This window comes from Castanea sativa, chromosome 10 (genome assembly GCF_040712315.1).
Source record: "Castanea sativa cultivar Marrone di Chiusa Pesio chromosome 10, ASM4071231v1".
NCBI classification, from domain to species: Eukaryota; Viridiplantae; Streptophyta; class Magnoliopsida; order Fagales; family Fagaceae; genus Castanea; species Castanea sativa.
This window is the reverse complement of record NC_134022.1, coordinates 5,128,719-5,147,983: the sequence shown is the minus strand read 5'-3', so window position 1 is coordinate 5,147,983 and position 19,265 is coordinate 5,128,719. Positions and strand designations below refer to the sequence as shown.

Here is a 19,265-nt window from a genome sequence, read left to right as displayed (position 1 = left end):
TAGCCAAGAGCAAATGGAGTCACAATATCATGAAAGTCTGAAGCAATTCTACTTTTTGGAGTTAATTTGATTTTGCCAAAATATTACGTGATTTCATGTCAGTTAGCCCATTATATTATTTTCATGCACGTAATGACGTAACTCTCTAAACACTAGCCAAACCCATTTAGGAACAAGAACTATCTTAGAATTTTTATTATTTAAATAAGCCATAATTAAGTAACAAGAAAATCATGAATGCGATATTAAATATGGAATTTAAAAAAAAAAAAAAACACACACACACATGTATATGGAAATTTTTTAAGAGCACCTATATGGCATATTACAATACTTAATTATATAAGTTATAGCCCCACAAAAAAAATAAAATTATATAAGTTATAAGCTTCCTCCTACCCTAATTAATCTTATTCATGAATATCATGGGTAAGAAGTTTCCTTTAGAGGTAGTTTGATAGTTGTATTTTCAAGGGATATAGCCACCATGGCCACCACCTTCACCACTCCCACCACCTACTCCATATCCTGCCCCATGTTCACCTCCACCACCATAGCCGCTTCCACCACCAGAACCACCACCACCACCATAGCCGCTGCCTCCACCAGCTCCTCCACCACTGCCATATCCACCACCATGTGCTCCACCAACACCATAGCCTACACCACCGCCGCCACCACCACTCCCACCACCACCTCCTCCTCCATAGCCAGCGCCATGCTCGCCTCCACCGCCATAGCCACCACCATGACCTCCTCCTTCACCACCTCCATAACCAGCACCATGCTCTCCCCCTGCACCATATCCGACGCCTCCACCACCGCCTTTTCCTCCACCACCACCATATCCTATTCCATGTTCACAACCTGCTCCATATCCGCTACCTCCTCCTTCACCACCTCCATAACCAGAACCGTGCTCTCCTCCTGCACCGCCGCCTCCACCGCCTTTTCCTCCTCCACCGCCACCACCATATCCTGCCCTATGTTCTCCACCAGCTCCATATCCAGCACCACCTCCTTCACCACCACCACTTCCATATCCAGCTCCTCCACCACCATATCCTGCCCCATGTCCACCACCGCCACCACCACCATATCCTCCACCATGTTCCCCAGCACCTCCATAGCTCATTCCACCACCTTCTCCACCACCACCAGCACCACCACTTCCATAGCCAACAACACCATGTTCACCTACAGCTCCACCATAACCTCCTGCAACATTTCCAATGAGGACTCTAGTTGCAGAACAAATACCTACAACCAATAATAGAAAGAAAAACACACTAAGAACTTTGTATGTTGACATGTGAATGTGTTTGAATCCCACAATTGCTTCAAATCCATGGGAAGGATGATATATATAGGAGTAGAATGGGGTTCAAAAAGTGCATTTACGGACATAGTGGTTGGAGCACTTGCAAAAGAGAAGATGGTTGTCACATAATGTGGTCCAGAATACACACACATGCTACATTAAGAAACTCACTATCAAGACTTGTTACACTCACTAGTGTGTGTATGCTGTCCTCCACATCAAGGTAAGCTTAAGAAACCCAGTTTTGCCTAAACCTAACTTTTCCTTTCTAATATTTTTGGAGAATGTTTGTATATTTTCTCTAACGATTTATATTATTACATATCTCCGATAACTATATAGGATAATTTTATTTTCATTGCCATCCATTTTTTTATAGAGAAAACTACAAAAACCTAAAGGAGGTTTGTTGGAACCTACAATTCGAACACTTTGAATCTTCTATATATTAAAAACCTGTGCTTTTGCTCCTATCAAAACTATCACATAGACTGTTTTAACATAAAAACTGAACTCCTAAATAAAAGACATGGGTTTGCATTAGTTTTGGGTCAAGCATAATGAATTTGTTTACCATCTTGACTTACTGATATTATTTGGTGGAACTAAGGCTTTATTTGGTTGGAAGATAGATAAGTGGAGGGATAGAAAATAGAGAGGTATAGAAAAGTGAGGGATAAAAGAAATTTTAGTTTTCTCTCATGATATTTGGTTGAAAGGTGGAAAAGTAGATGGATAGAAAATTCTTTTATTTGGTAGAAAAGAAAAATGAGAAGATAAAAAATGTAAATTGTGTAAATATACTCCAATACCCATAATATTAAGATAGAAAATATAGGATCAATTGCAGATTACACTTTTGAAGTTTGGAGTTGATTGTATTTATACCCTAGAGTTTCATAAGCTTGATTTTATACTCTGAAATTTGGTTCCATTAGCAATTTATCTTCCATGGTTAGTTTCTACTATTAAGTGATACATCATCATGCTGATATGTTTTATTTTTTCCAAGTCAGCCCCAAAACTAGGCTGTTTAAGTGATGATCAAGTGGAAAACTTGGCACAATCAAAACTATGTCGTTTCAAGAACTTAAAACACATTACTCTAGCTTAAACAACACTATTCAGGCCAAATATCATAAATAAAAAAAATAGAAACCATAACCCAACGAACCCAATGATCTCCCTTATCCAATCCCCTCGGCTCGTGTGAACTTAGAAGACCATCGGCGGCAGCAAAGGCTCCAAGCGGCCTTGGCGGCGACGACCATCATCAAGATTTAAAATAAAAAAGGCGACACAAATACATGCATTATAACACAAGACACTACACACCAAACGGTACACAGGAACAAATACGTGTTTTTCTTTGACGATGGCTCTTCTCTCTAAACTCTTGATGAATCTCTCCTAGCAAAAACAATCTAATTTCTCTCTCTCAATCGCTCTCCTTCTTATCTTGCCTTTTGCCTTTTGCTATTGTTTCTATTTTCTACCCCAAAGTCACACAAACTTTCACTTGTGGTCCCGTGCCAAACCTAGGTGGGTTTTGGTTGGCCACCACTCTAGCTACAGGCCAAAGATAAGGTCATGCTCCATGGGCCTTTTCTCTCTTGAACCCACCATTCATTTCATCACCTCTTCAATTCTTTCATGTACGAGTCTTTCTTATTATAGACCCTAATGAGAATTTCCCTCTTTTCATGGCCTTTCTTCATAACCATTTGCTCACTTTTGCTCACCTTTGGTAACTTTGTCGTGTCCTAAACATGTTTTAGCAATCAACGAGACTTGTTGATCAGATTGAAGAAAAGTCGGCTTGGGTTCTCTGGGTTCGTGGAGTTATTGTTTCTGTTTTATTTATGATATTTGGCCTGATCGGTGTCATTTAAATTAGAGTAATGTGTTTTAATTTTAGGCCTAAAGTGACGTACTTTTGATTGTGCTAGCTCTCCACTTGGTCATCACTTAAACAATGTAACTTTAGGGGTTAATTTGGCAAAAATAAAACACATCAACATAATGATATGTCATTTAACCGTAGAAATTAACTGTGGGGGGTGAATTGCTAACGGAACCAAATTTCAGGGTGTAAAATCAAAATTTTGTGTAAAATCTAGTCAACTCCAAACTTTAGGGGTGTAATTTGCAATTTACCCAAAAATATATATAAGGAAAAAAAAACTAAAAGTTTAGATAAAAAACCTAAACATAATATATAGACATGAAAAAGATAAAACAAAAAAGAAAAAAAGGGCTACAACGATGAATAGGGAGAGAGTAGATGAGTAATTTCCCATCAAATTCGCTCCCTCCCCCATGCCTTTTTCACTCCCCCTCTTTCCTCCAGCATCAAACACACTTTTTCTCACTACTTTTTCTTCTTTCCTCTCTTCTCTCTACTTTTTTTTTCTTGACCAAACAGACCCTAACACTAGAGAACCAACCAAAGATCTAAGTGGTAGAGAAGTTAGGATTATCAAAATAAAAGATTGAAAACAATATTAATTCTAAATTAAGTTAAGTAATAAATAACATAACAAACAACTAATCAGAAAGTATTAATTGACATATATACAAAATACAAGTGAATGTAAACTATAATTTGTTTTCTGTCCTTAGTGTCGATACATTTTTATACTTCACAAAATATAATGTGAATGTAAACTATTCAGTACTTAAAATTTTTTTCCTTCCATTGTAGTTTTTATTTTTTGGATAGATACAATAGAATTTGATGACAAGACATTTGACCAGTTAATCTCTTAAGTTTAATTTTTAACTATTCAACGTTCTGGTTTGTTTTGATGAAAAATTTTATGTAAAGATAGATTTTTGTGATTTCCAGTGTTTGGTAGTGTCAGAAAAAATGAGTCATTGAAATACTATCTTTGGTCAATAGAAAAGTTATGGCTTATTTTTAGGGATTTTTTTCCATTAAATTTTTTAAAAAACAACTCAATCTCACAGCAAACTAAATAAGGAACATTAGGAGATTTTTTTTCAACTCATTTAAGGTTGCTATCAAACATAAGAAAATGAAATAGTTTATAGAAAATAATTTCTGAAAAATGACTTATTTTCTAATAAACATTATTGTCGAAACAAATAGAAAGCAAGAGTTGGTTAATTGCAAAAAAAAGAAAAAAAGAAAAGAAAAGAAAAAGGAATCTTATCACTACAAAGTGCACCATTATTACGAACGATATGACCGGTAGATCTAGAGCTAGTAGGGTTAGGTAACAATATGACCACTATGTGACTTAGAGCATTCTCAACAAAGGAGGTATAATTGCTAAAAACTCATTTTGCCAACTTATTTCACAAAAAACACACGATAACAAAGTTGCTATACTCAAAATTTTTGGCAACTGAGCTACAGTAGACTGCCATAAATGACAGTCTACATTAGTTCAACACTTAAAAAAAAAAATTTACTGCTTCTCTCTCACTATTCTTCTTTCTTTGTCTCTCACCTGTCTCACTTTCTTCTCTCTTTTCTTCTTTCACTGGCCTTTGGCTTTCTTTCACTTTCTTCTTTCACCCCAAGAGGAAAACCTTGAAATTTTGGGTTTGGGTCTGAGCAAAATCAAAAGAAAGAAAGTTTGGTCTTTAGCAAAATAAAAAAAAGGAAGCTAGATAGAGAGGATGGTTGGAGCGTGGGGTTGTGGGTTTGTGGAGGATGGCTGGAGCATGGTGATGGTTGGTTCTAGGTTTGTGGGTTTGTGGAGGTGGCGTTATGGGTTTATGGAGGTGGTGAGTGTGGGGTTGTGGGTTTGTGGAGGATGGCCGGCGCGTGGTGGTGGTTGGTTGTGGGCTTGTGGAGGTGGTGAGTGTGGGGTTGTGGCTTTGCTTTAGATGAAAAGAGAAGAAGAGAGAGAGAAATGAATAAAAAAAATGAAAGGAAAAGAGAGAGAGAAATGAATAAATTATGAATAGTTTTTAGGTAATGTGAAAAATAGAAATTTTGATGATGGGTGTATTGTAAAGTGTGTATTAAAATAGATAAAATAGTTTTTTAAGTTGCTAAATGCTAAAATTTTTAACTTCTTTGTTGTGAATGCTTTTAATCAATAATTTAAGGCCCCAAGTAAAAGAAGATGCTTGAGTGTTAATCAAGATAATTATCTCTTTTTATTTAAAAAATATAATTAAGTCCCAAATATTAGCAAAGAATTAAAAAAAAAAAAAGGAAATTTATTTTAAAAAGACTATCACTCTTAGTGGGGTTGCGCATTCTCTACCCAACTGTTCATTTTTTCTTTGGGTGTAGGAGTTTTATTGTTCTAGATTGTAGATATCTCTCAAAAGGTAAACGTCTCTCTCTCTCTCTCTCTCTCTCTCTCTCTATCTCTCTCTCTCTCTCTCTCTCTCTCTCTCTCTCTCTCTCTGCGTGCTTTATAATTGCTTGACTTTATTTCTTTATTTGCTTCACTTATCTATAATCTATATAAAAATGAAGCAATTTGATTTTTGGTTGCCCTCATAATATTACTAGGAATAGTGACCCTCAAACCTCTATTATTTTCCATGATGTTTTTTATTTTAGATTTTTTTGTTGTTTGAATTTTCATTTTCTTTGATGTCTTAATAAGATAGAAAAGATTAACTATTGTAAAGCCGATATAAACTTTAAATCCCATTTAATCTAAAAAAAATTTATAGTGATGAGATTTTAGAAATTTATTTGTACCAAGTAGAAAAGCAATAATATAATTAGAAAATTATCAATATAGGAAAAATAAAATACTGAATAGACCTCCAATAAAATTGCATTTGTATGTACGCATTGTTAACATGTAATAGGGTTGTGGGCTTTAGGCTCACATTGTTTGATTGTATAATACACATACTACTTGTACTATACACATACTTGTACTACACACTCTGCTTTCTATATAAATGCACTCATGTATACTTTATTCTTTGAGAAATACAATACATTCATTCAGTATTGTTAGAGACATATTTTATGTAATTGGCTAATCCTTTGACAAAATACACTTTACTTGTAATTAGGTAGATCTAGGCTGAGTTTAAGACTTCAAGAAACATGTTGTTCAAGTCAAGTGTTAAAACCATGAAGATCTGACTAAGAAACAAATGAAGAAGAGCTGTTCATTGAAGCTCGACAGATACTCGACAGAAGTTATTTCTGTCAAGACTTACGAAATTAGAATTTCCAAATCTGATTTTTGGTCCATGCTTGTGTGTGTGTGTGTGTGTGTGTATATATGTAGGGTTTTTTTTTTTCTCACAATCCTAGATATATATAAGGCCTATTTTAAAGGTCGTCGCGCATGCAGACAGTGCCCCTGTTCATTATTCTCTTTGAATAAGCTACTGCATCTTTACGCCATGGGTTTTGTGACTAATGAGCTTTATGATCTTCATTGTTGATGAATTGAAGAACTTTGCACCCAACAACCTCTTCAAGTTAGTGGAGTTAGTCATGTACTGGGATCCGTGCATCATTGGTTAGTCACGTATTAGGATTCGTGCATTGAACGGAAAGATTGTCGCTCCAATACAAGTCCAATTGGGTATTGGGGTAAGGGTTCAACTATAGGTTGGTATTTTGGGATAGGCCAAAGGGTTTGGTAAGATTCCTTATACTTGTAACCGCTTGTGCTTGATAATAGTGGATTTCAGGGAGTGGTGACCTTAAATTCACCCGGTAGGGTTTTGCCTTGGTGATTTTCTCCATTCGTAAACAAATCACATGAGTCAAATTTATTTTTCGCTGCATTTAGTTTAGTTGGTGATTTATTTGTGCTACCACGCCATTTCATGCAATTGAACTTAATTAATTAACTTGGGTAATTAATTAATTTGCAAGGGGTCAATTCATTTTAACCTAACAAGTATTTCTAACATGATATCAGAGCCATTGCTCTAATCCTTTGGTGCACTGCTCTTAAGCAGTTTTGTCTTCTTGGGTGTCATTCACTGCAGCCATAATTGTCAGCAGCACCGCTGCCTCCATTGCGACTACAAAACATTAAAGACCACTGCCTTGCTGCCACCACCACTTTCGCTTCTCTAATTAGACCACAGATTGCACTATCAGAAAGTACTCTCTCTGATCTGCTCGCCTGTGAAAAATCGGCTTCATCAGACTTCTCACGCACCTTCACGTGCCATTAAAAGTCTCGGTGGTACGATCATGTGCCTCCACGTGCTGCCTCTATTCTTCACACGCTGTCATACACTTCCACGTGCCTGCACGCACTAGAACACCATCTGCTGACATTATCGATTACATCATCTACACCATGTCAGGACTAATGACGTCAGCCTTAGTGACATCAGCACAGCCATGTCAGCTGCTTACATTAGCATCAGTCAACGGCTTGCATCATCTTGCTGACGTCATCACCATTGAATTCATTGACCACGTGCATTGACTGTTCACTTTGACTTTGACCGTTGACTTTTTACAGAGTTGATTTTTTGCAGTCCAGGTGCTCCTTACTCAGTTTTTGTGTAAATTTCATTTTTGCAGTCCATTTTACATATTTTATTTCTAAATGAAGAATAAGGACAAGTGTTCTTTTTATTGTAACAATTGTCGCCGACAATCCAGCAAATGATTTTGCAATTTTTGCAAACGTTTTGGCTATAATATTGAGACTTGCTCTCAACGCAACAAATCAACTGTTTCCATTTCTGTTGCTACTGTTGCTAACACTGAGAATATCCAACCAATGACTACTGTCTCTGCAAAGTCCAAGTTTTCTAGATCCACTATCACCATTTCCATAGTTGACCTTCAAAACATCATCGCTAATACCATTTGTATGTTTGGTAATTCATATTATTCCTCCTCTCTTAGTTTCATTTGGTATGTCTCATTCCTCCTGGCTTATAGTTTTTGCTTGTTGCAACCACATGATACCTCCCTCATCCTTATTTTCTCAACTTGAACTTGCACCACACCTTCTTAATATTCAAAAAGCTAATGGTTCCACAATGTTGGGTCATAATATAGGTTCTATCTTAACCTCCAACCTCTCGGTTGTCTTGCATTCCTATGGCATTGTTCATCAACTAACTTGTCTAGGTACCTTTTAGCAAAATGGTAAAGTTGAACGAAAACTTCTTAATATTCTTGACACTATTCATGCCCTCCTTCTCTCTGCCAAAGTTTTTGCTCCTTTTTGCGGTGAAACTGCTTTTTATACTGTTCATGCTATTAATCGCATTCTCAGGCCTGTCATTCAAAATCAAACTCCATGTGAATGCCTCTTTGGGTCACCTCCAGACTATCACCACCTTCGCTCCTTTGGTTCTACCTGTTTTGTTCTTCTTTAGCCACATGAGCATAACAAACTTGAGCTTTGGTTTAGACTTTGTTGTTTTCTTGGCTATGGCAAAACTCAAAAGGGGTATCGATGTTATGATTCTGTTTCCCATCATTTTTGTTAGGACATATGTGAATCATGTTAGGAACATATGTCATTTAGAATTAGCAAATCCTTTGACAGAACGCATTTTACTTGTAATTGGGTAGATCTAGAATGTGTTTAATACTTCAAGGAACAAGAATTCAGGTCCAAGTATTGAAGCCATGCAAATCTGTCCAAGAAACAAGTGAAGAAGTGCTGGATTTTAAAGCTCGACAGCTAGCTCGATAGATAGCATCTATCGAGGTTTAAAAGACTACTTTAGCCCGATACTCGACAACTGCTTGATAGATATCCTATCTATCGAGATTTATGAAAATCAGTTTTTTAAATCTGATTTCACTCCAATTCATGCGTACATATTTAGGTTTTTTTTTCTTACAACCCTAAACATATATAAAGATTATTTTAAGGACTCTAAAAGGTGGCATAGTTGCGCAAGTGTGAAGCAAAGTTTTGTTCATGTAAATTGTGATCGGAAATAATTTTTTCCCTAGTTCATCTTTCTCTTGAAAAAGCTACTGTGTTTGTACGTTGTTGGGTTTTGTGACTAAGGAGTTTCATGATCTTCATCGTGTTGATGAACTGAAGAACTTTGCAACCAACATCTTTCTCAAGTTGGTGATTAAGTCGCGTACTGAGATCCACGCATCTATTGGTTAGTCATGTACTGGGAGCCATGCATTGAAAATGAGAAATTGTCACTACAGAACAAGTCCAATTGTGTATTGGGATAAGGGTTCAACTGTAGGTTGGTATAAGGTACTGGGATTCCTTTACATGTAACCACTTGTTGTGATAATAGTGGATTCTCTGAAGTGGTGACCTTAAAATCATCCGGTGGAGTTTTTGCCTTGAAGGTTTTCCCCATTCGTAAACAAATCACCATGTCAACTTTATTTTCCGTTGCATCTTAACTTAATTGGTAATTTTTTTGTGCTACCATGCGTTTTGCATGTTAATTGGATTAATTAATTAACTTGGCTAAAATCAATTAATTTATCACAAGGGGTCAATACATTCTTGGCCTATCAATTTTCGTATCTCTTGCAATGTTGTCTTATGGGAACATCGCTCCTTTGTCAAGCTCTCTCACTTCCATGCCTCCCTATCTACCTCCTTTGTCTTAGATATTTTTTCAAATGAGCCACATATTCTTTCTATTATTGCTCTTGATCCTCCTATAGACTTCTCTGTCCAACCACCAGATATTTTTGATGTCTCTCAAAGATCACCCTCTAATGAATAGGTGGAAGATGAACAGGTCGAAGATGAGCCACCCAACCTTGAGCTTGGGTCCCTTGCTCCTGCTTCGCCTAAAGATCTTGCACAAGACATCCCACTATGTCACTCAACTCGGGTAAGATCCATTCCTGCACATTTACTTGACTATCATTGTTACACTGCCCTTGTTACACTGCCATTGCTACACTGCACGAGACTCACACCTATCATGAGGTCTCCACTGACCATTTATGGCAGATTGCAATGAAAGAGGAACTTGATGCATTATCAAAAAACCATACTTGGGATTTGGTGACTCTCTCGCATGGGAAATCTGTGATTGGTTGTAAGTGGATCTACAAGATCAAGACTCGCTTTGATGGGCCCATTGAGTGATATAAAACTCATCTTATTGCAAAGGGTTTTACACAGTAGTATGGGATTGATTATGAAGAGACCTTTGCTCCGGTTGCTTGAATCTCACTTGTTCGTGCCCTTTTAGCTATTGCAACTGTCGATAAATGGGACATTTTTCAAATGAATGTCAAAAATACATTCCTTAATGGGAATTTAAGTGAAGAAATTTATATGCAATCTCCTTCTGGTCTCTCTATTGAACCGAATAAGGTTTGTCACATTCCACGTGCACTTTATGGCCTTAAACAAGCTCCACGAGCTTGGTTTGCCAAGTTCAACTCTACCATCTCTTGCTTGGGTTACATTGCCAATCATTATGATTCTGCCTTATTTCTTTGTTGCACTGATAAAGACACTATTTTGCTTCTCCTATATGTGGATGATATGATCATAATTGGTGATGACCTTAATGACATTTAAGAACTTAAGGATTTTCTCAGTCAGCAATTTGAGGTGAAAGATTTTGGACATCTTAGCTCTTCTTGGGACTTGAAATCACTCATTCCACAGATAGTTTTTATATTACTTAGGCCAAGTATGCTTCTGAACTTTTGTCTCGAGCTGGACTTACTAATAGCGAGACTATTGACACTCCTATTGAATTTAATGCGCATTTGACTCCCTGGAGGGGGGGGGAACCGATGTCTAATCTTTCTCTTTATAAATGATTGGTTGGCAGCCTAGTTTATCTTATTGTCACTCGTCTAGACATTTCCTATGCTGTTCACCAGGTGAGCCAGTATCTGTTTGCTCCACAATCGACTTACTATGCTACTGTTTTGCGCATTCTTCGATACCTGATCCATGGTCTTTTCTACTCTGCTCAATCTCCCCTTGTTCTTCATGTATTCTCTGATGCTAATTAGGCAGGAGATTCTACTGATCGTAGGTCCATCACAAGTTATTACTTTCTTCTTGGTTCTTCTCTGATTTCTTGGCAAAGCAAGAAACAAACCCTTGTGGCCCACTCCCGTACTGAAGCAAAATATCATGCCCTTGTTGATACCACATCTGAGCTCCTTTGGCTATGATGGTTTCTTAAGGACTTAGGTATTTCCACATCCTCTGCTATTCCTCTTTATTGTGACAATTAGAGTACCATTCATATTGCTCACAATGATGTTTTCCATGAACGGACTAAACACATCGAGATTAACGTTATTATCTTGTCCATGATGCTCTCAAGCTATCCTCAGTTTCCTCTAAAGATCAACTTGTAGATATCTTTACCAAGTCACATCCTAAGGGATGCTTTCATGCTTTGGTTGACAACCTCAAGTTGGTCTCATACCTACCTTGAGTTTGAGGGGGGCTGTTAACGTGTAATAGGGCTGTGGGCTTTAGGCCCACCTTGTTTGCTTGTATAGCACACATACTACTTGTATTATACACATACTTGTACTACACACTCTTCCTCCTATATAAAGGCATTCATGTATACTTTATTCTCTGAGAAATACAATACGTTCATTCAGTAATTCTAACATGCATTAAGGTGTAAAGAGTTGTTGACCTCTAATAACTTTGTAGGTCTCTCTTGAACTACCCCTCGTGGGTTTGCCTTGTTGTGGGTCCTAACGTGCTTCATGCGTGTATGCGTACGCATGCTTAGGGTTTTCCTTATGCATTTCTTTACAAAAAATTATCCTTCAAGTCAAAGTCTACAAGATTGGACCTTAAATCAACCTTGGGCCTTCAAGTGATGTCGTCATTGGGAAACGGGGGCTCGGGTTGTAAGCGGTACAAAATGAGGTGTCTACAGGTAATAATAATGACATTGAACGATTTCTTTAAATGCATTATGGATGCTTTTTTTCTCAAATTTCTCATTTTCTTTCCTACGCCTTACCAATGCTTTTCTTCTTAATGACAGATTTTTTGTTTTAATATACATTTTGTGTGAAACGATGAGTAGATATTGAAACTTAACAGATAAGATGAAAAAAAAATTATAACTGTTCAGTATTTTTAAATGTATATGTGGCTTAAATTTACATAGCCACTTGGTGTAACTTTAAATAATTTTACTCCATCCAATAACTTGTTATTGAATTTATTTTGAAAATCTCATTGTTGGATTATATGTCCAATATGTTTTTATCATGCATATCAAATTTTATGTCAATCAAGTGTTATCTACAATTGGATCCATAAAATCATCTTTTATGCATAATTTTAAACTACAAAAATTTAAAAGTTAAACATTAATTGATGACATAGTTTTTTTATCTTTGATTATCTTGAAAATTTTCAAACATAAAGGATATTTGAAGAAAATGTAATCTAATGGTGAATTTGTTAAAGTTTACATTTAAATGATAAAATATTAAAGTTATACCAAGCATAACTTTTTTTTTTTTGTTGAAAAAGTACACCAGCATAACTTGAACCTACATAACCCACATAATTTTATACCACATTCAATTATTAAATAGTAAACCAAAAATAAGAACCAAATACATCACAAATCAAACTATACAAAATTATAAATATAGAACAACAACTACTCTTAAAAAAAATGTAAATTTTTGAAATTTTATTTAAATATAACCTTTAATCCTAAACCAATACATATTTAAAATATTTTTCTTTTTTCTTTTTCTCTTCATTTACTCTCCTCATCTGCCAACATCACGTCACTCTCTCCCATGTCAAACTACTAGCCTTATATATCTTCACTCTTTTATTTATTTATTTCCCCAATGCTTCCCTTTCCAATGTTCAAACTCCACCGCATCATTACTTGTTTCCCCTTTTTTTTCTTCTCCTTCAGTTTATTTGTTTTCATTGTTTTCCTCACTAGTCACTACAACTTCCCACCATTTTTTTTTCCCCTTTCCTTCAGTTAACTATTCCAGGTGAGCTCATATTTTTTATTTTGTCAACAATTTCTTTCATTTTATCTCTCTCATCTAGCTCTCTATTTTCTATCACTGGGACAAAAAAGAACAAAAATTTCATATCAGTCAAAAATTGGATTTTGGTTGGAATTAATCAAAACAACCTAGAATGTCCGAAACACACTGAAATGGGCCAAAATATTATCTGAGGTGGAACATGGTGGGTTCTCATTCTAGTTTGCATATCGATACGAGATTTTCTGACCATTCTGGCTAGAACGAAACAATATTAATAATTAGGATGAACACCATGCTTTTAATTCAAGAACTATGATCACATGCTTAGAATTAGGGATTGCATCTAGCACACATCACCATGCTTTAATTTTTAATCCTTTCAAATGTGATGGTATGCTTAAACTAGGGTTTTTCACCATGCACACACAATCACTCATTTCAATCTTGGATAATATAGTCCTTGATGCTATGAAATGTTATTTGCTTGGATGATGTAAATGACCACTGGCCACCCTAGTCTAAAAGACCAGTTTAATCAGGCAATATGAGTGCCTAACACCTTTTTACCTTATAACTTAGCCTTTGAACATAGATCAAGTGATTGTAGATTAATTCTTTTCAATGTAATTTTCATTTTCTAGATTGTAACTAGGATAAAAGTCATGTGATTTTCTTAGATTGTATCTAGGATCAAAGTCATGTAATGTTTTAATTATTTTTCATGTGATGTATTTTTCATAGGGTTTCTTATTTTTCTATTTAATTAAAAATAAGTGGCAACTGTGTGTAAAAATGGTAGTGGGTTTATGCAAATGACACTTATTTGTTATGTGTGTCACCAATTAATAGTCTTTATACAAAATAATAATAATAATAATAATAATAATAATAATAATAATAATAATAATAATAACAATAATGATGATGATGATGATGATGATGATGATGATGATGGTAATAATAAAAATAAAAATACAATCACACAAGGAATACAAAGATTTACGTGAGGCCTACATCCACAAGCTGTGTTGAGGAGAAAGTTTCACAAAGAAAAAAAAAGATTACAACGGCCGGCAATACCCAAGAACTCACAAATTCCAAAGCCAAAATACATCCAGCGAAAAACTTGAATTTCTCTAAAACAATGCCACGACTTTGAACTCTTAAAAAACAAAGGATAGAGAAAATCTATTCTATTAACCCAAGTTGCGGCATTCTCTATTAAAGAGAGAAAAACCTCAGCACTAAAGAATGACCAAAACACCTCATATATGTGTATATCTATATGTATATATTAATTGAGTGTAATGCTATGTACCATCACAAATTATTTATAATATTTTTACAAATTATTAATGTGGCAAATTCATATTGGTTCTCATCTGGATCCATCACTAACATAACTTTTTTATTAAACAATAATTACTCACTATATTAGTAATTTATAAAAAAAATTGTGATTTTACCATTTTCCATATTAGTTATATTTAAAGTTTGCTAACCAAAGTTTTTCACTTTGGCTACGTGCCCAACACGACCTTTATTCTATGTGGCGCAAAATATCAAACCACAAATCAAAAATCATATCATTCTTTTTTTTTTTTTTGGTGTGTTTTTGAGAGGAAAAATTCACATCATTATTATGTTGGTTTGTAAAAATTTTATAATTGGTTTGTAAACATTTTATAATAAAATTGTTAATAATTTTAACATTGTGGTAAAAATAATAATTTTAGTACTTAGCACTAATTACAAAATGTAGAGCAAAGATCATTATTATTAGTTAATTAATCAATGAAAATTAACGTCAGCCAGGAGCCAATGGAGTCACAAACCACAAAATTCTGAAAATTCTGAAGCGATTAGGCTTTTTTGAGTTTGATTTGATCAAAACATTACGTAATTCCATGTCAATCAGCCTGTTATATTATTTTCATGCACGTGATGACGTAACTCTCTAAATAGCAGCCAAACCCATTTAGGAATGAGAATTATCTTAGAATTCTAATAATTTGAATATCATAAACCATATAATTAAGTGACAAGATAATCAAGAATAGGATATTAAACAGACTAATACTATAAACCCAACAATTTTCTTATAATTTTTTTATGACCATTGATATGAAAAACTTTTTTTAATTTTTTTTTTGACTTATTTACATTATTTTTTTACTTACTAATAACAATTTACAACTTGACAATTTTATATTTTTTGGGGGTGTATTTTATAAAATTATTATATTAACATGAGTTACAACTTACAACAAGCATTCATATAGCTTACAAGCTTTCATATAGCTTATTTCAATAATTAAATATATAACTTATAATTAGCTCCCTCTTATTCATTAAAAAATAAATAAGTTATAAGCTCGATCCCTTCTTCTCAAATTAACCTTATTCATGAACATCATGGGCAAGAAGTTTCGTTTAGAGGGAGTGTCATATGGTTGTATTTTCAAGGGATATAGCCACCATGCCCACCGCCTTCGCCACCCCCACCACCTCCTCCATATCTTGCTCCATGTTCCCCTTCGGAGCCATAGCTGCCACTATTATTACTACCGTGACAACCACCATCACCGCAGCCACGTTCAACTTTAGTACCATATCTTGCGCCCCTACCAGGAACAGGACAACCTTCATCACCGCAGATATCTTTTCTATAAGCAGCAACATGTGCTCCACTAGCATCATAGCCTGCACCACCGCGGCCACTACTCCCACCATGAACTCCCCCTCCATAGCTAGCCCCATGCTCTCCTCTGGCACCATAGCCACCACCGTGACCTCCATTTCCTCCTCCACCACCATATCCTGCTCCATGTTCACCACCAGCTCCATATCCAGCACCACTTCCTTCACCACCACCATATCCTCTGCCATGTCCCCCAACAGCTCCATAGCCCACTCCACTACCAGCAGCACCACCACTTCCATAGCCAACAACGCCATGCTCCCCTACAACTTCACCATAACCTCCAGAAACATTTTCAAGTAGGGCTCTAGTTGCAGAACAAATGCCTAAAGCCAGTAACAGAAAGAGAAAAACACTAACAACTTTACATATAGCCATGGTAATATGTGTTAGAATGCAACAACCTTATAGATTAAAATCCATGGGAAGGTTGATATATATAGGAGTAGAATAGGGTTCAAAAAGCTCATTTACGGGAAAAGAGCTGTTGAAGCACATGCCAAAGAGTAAACGGCTGTCCACATAATATGGCCCAGTATGCACACACATCCCGCATGAAGAAACTTGCTCAAGACTTGTTACACTCACTAGTACTGTGTGTGTATGCTGTCCTCTATATCAAAGTAAACTTAGACAACCCAATTTTGCTTTTCCTTTTTAATCTTTTTGGAGAATTTTTGTGATAGAATATTTTCTTTAACAATTTTTTTGTTTTGTTTTTATTACTTTTCTCCTACAAGTAACAACAGTTTAAGATAATTTTATTTTCATTGCCATCCAATTTTTCTTTTCCAAGCAAGAACTACAAAAACCTCAATTACGTTCATTGGAATCTACAATTTGAACACTTTGATTCTTCAATCTTCAAAAGCTACAATATTACTCCATTCCAAAACCGTCACATATAGACTGTTTTAACCAAAAAACACTGAAACTCCTAAAAAAGACATTGGTGATGGATTTGATCAGTTTTGGGCACAGCATAATAACTCTGTTGTCCTACTGGTATTATTTGGCGGAAGTAACACTAGAGAACCTATCAAAAGATCAAAGTAGCTGGCCGTGAAGTTAGGATTTATTCAGGTAAGATTAAAATAGAAGATCGAAAACAAAATTAATTCTAAAAGGGTTAATTAAGTAATAAATAACAAAACAAATAACTAAATAGAATATATTAATTGACATACAAAATTTAATGAGAACGTAAACTATAATTTGTTTTCTGTGTTTAGTGTTGATTAATCAGTTCGTGTCAAAACTCAAAATATTATGTGAACAGAAACTATAATCAGTATTATACACACTTTTTCCTTTAGTCTTAGCTAATTATAAGTATATATTTTATAAAAATAATTAATATAAGCAGAAATAATTAATACATAGTTGTTTATCTATTCATTTAAAAGATTAAATTGGATATTCGAAATTCAAATAGGCTATTTGATCGCCTAGATTTAAATGAGAAAATAAGTGAATTTCTAGTGAAAAATACGACAATATGCACAATTTTTTTTAAAAAGTTTTTTCTTTTGATTTTTATTAAGAAACTGAACATCCTTTAATCTTTATTTTCTTCCACATTAACCTTCATTTTTAATTGCTCAAGAGATATATTGAAAACGATGCTTGAGGAGGAAGTGTAAAAACTGATCTAATTTAACAAATTGAAGATTGATTAGGGAGTGTTGGGATACATAATTTCTTTTGTATATAAGATCATGGATAGAAGGATTTTTGTTTTGTTTTGTTTATGTATGTCTGTGTTAATTAGGGGTGTGCATGGGTCGGGTTGAGAGGATTTTTTGACCCAACCCATCATGGTGGGTCAAAAAAAAATTCAACTCAACCCAACCCATCACATAAGTCCAACCCAACCGAACCCAACCCACATGGGTCGGGTTGAACCCATGGGTTGGACAGTTTATTATTATTATTATTATTAAATTGAGTAGAAAAAAAATATAAATATAAATATATTAAAAAAAAAATCCAAAGATTAGTATCAATGTACCTCCTTTAAGGCAAATAACACTAATGACTAAACAACAATAGTAATTTACTAGGGTTTGTACGAACTAATTGGCTTTTATATAAGATAGGAAGAGCTAGTTATTTTAAAATTTCTATTAATTATATAATATATTTTAAATATATATATATATATATTAAATATATAGGTGGGTCGGGTTGGGTTTGGTGGGTTTGAAATTTTATGACCCAAACCCAACCCAACCCACTATCAAAAATTTTTTTGTGACCCAACCCAACCCATCAAGGCCTAAAAACCGACCCAACCCGGCAGGTTAGGTTGGGTTTGGTCGGTTTTGGTGGGTCGGCGGGTTGGCTGCACACCCCTAGTGTTGACTACATATAAAAGAAGCGGATGATATTTTTAATGGGTAATAATTGGAGGAGGAGGAATAGTGTTATTTGCTATGTTGAGGGAGGAAGGAATCTCACTGTTATAAAGCAGACTTTGTAGAAGGTTCAATCGGTTTTGGTGGGGTCACCGTGAGCAACTGCACCACTGCCGTCGACTCCCTTTTGCCCATAGATCTAAGGTGCTTCATTATTACGAATAATATGACTAGTAGATCCAAAGCTAGCATAGGCGGATCACCCATTAGACACAAAAAGTTATACAACACTCAAAGAGTATTGTAAATGCATACTTCTTTCTTTTATATGAATTGCGAGTTCTATCATAAATTTAATTAGTGAGACTCACTATTATATATGTGAGAGAGAGTATACATTTATGGTACTCCTCAAATATTCTATAATTATTTATAAGTGAGACACTAACCTAAGACTCTCAAGTAAAATAAGGTCCCAAGTTTTAGCCCATATAATTATTTCTTAATTTTCATTTAAAGGTTTTAATTAAATTCTTAATATTAGTCAATTGATGAAAAAATAGAATATATATATATATATATATATATGTGTGTGTGTGTGTGTGTGTGTGTGTGAAACCTCAAATTTCTTTGTATTCATTGCTGGAACCCTGCTACCCCTTCCCTTTAAAAAATAGAAAGACTAAATTACAATGGGCATCCTTCAAGTTTTGTAGTAGTTTTGACACTTTCTAAACTTTCAAAATTTGGATCCATAACCCTAATATTATGTATTGTTTTGATTTTGATTTAAGTCATCATGTTAATGCGACGTAATGAGGTGTTAATTAAGTGCCAACCAAGCTTGATGCCAGTTTTTTAGTATTCAAAACTACATCGTTATGAAACCTATCAAAGCCATGTCGGATATTATTTTGACCAAATTACAATTATATCCTTAAAATTTTTGGTAATTTTGATTTTACCTCCTAATGTCTTAAA

At 35.0% G+C, this 19,265-nt stretch overlaps 1 protein-coding gene across 1 annotated transcript; it reads right to left on the bottom strand.

Moving 5' to 3' along the window:
• Positions 1–289: 289 nt before the first annotated feature.
• LOC142612994 (uncharacterized) lies at positions 290–1,378 on the bottom strand. The gene has a single exon (XM_075785170.1). It carries the CDS (start codon positions 1,310–1,312, stop codon positions 470–472), a length of 843 nt encoding a protein of 280 aa, XP_075641285.1. The 5' UTR covers positions 1,313–1,378; the 3' UTR covers positions 290–469.
• Positions 1,379–19,265: the final 17,887 nt, after the last annotated feature.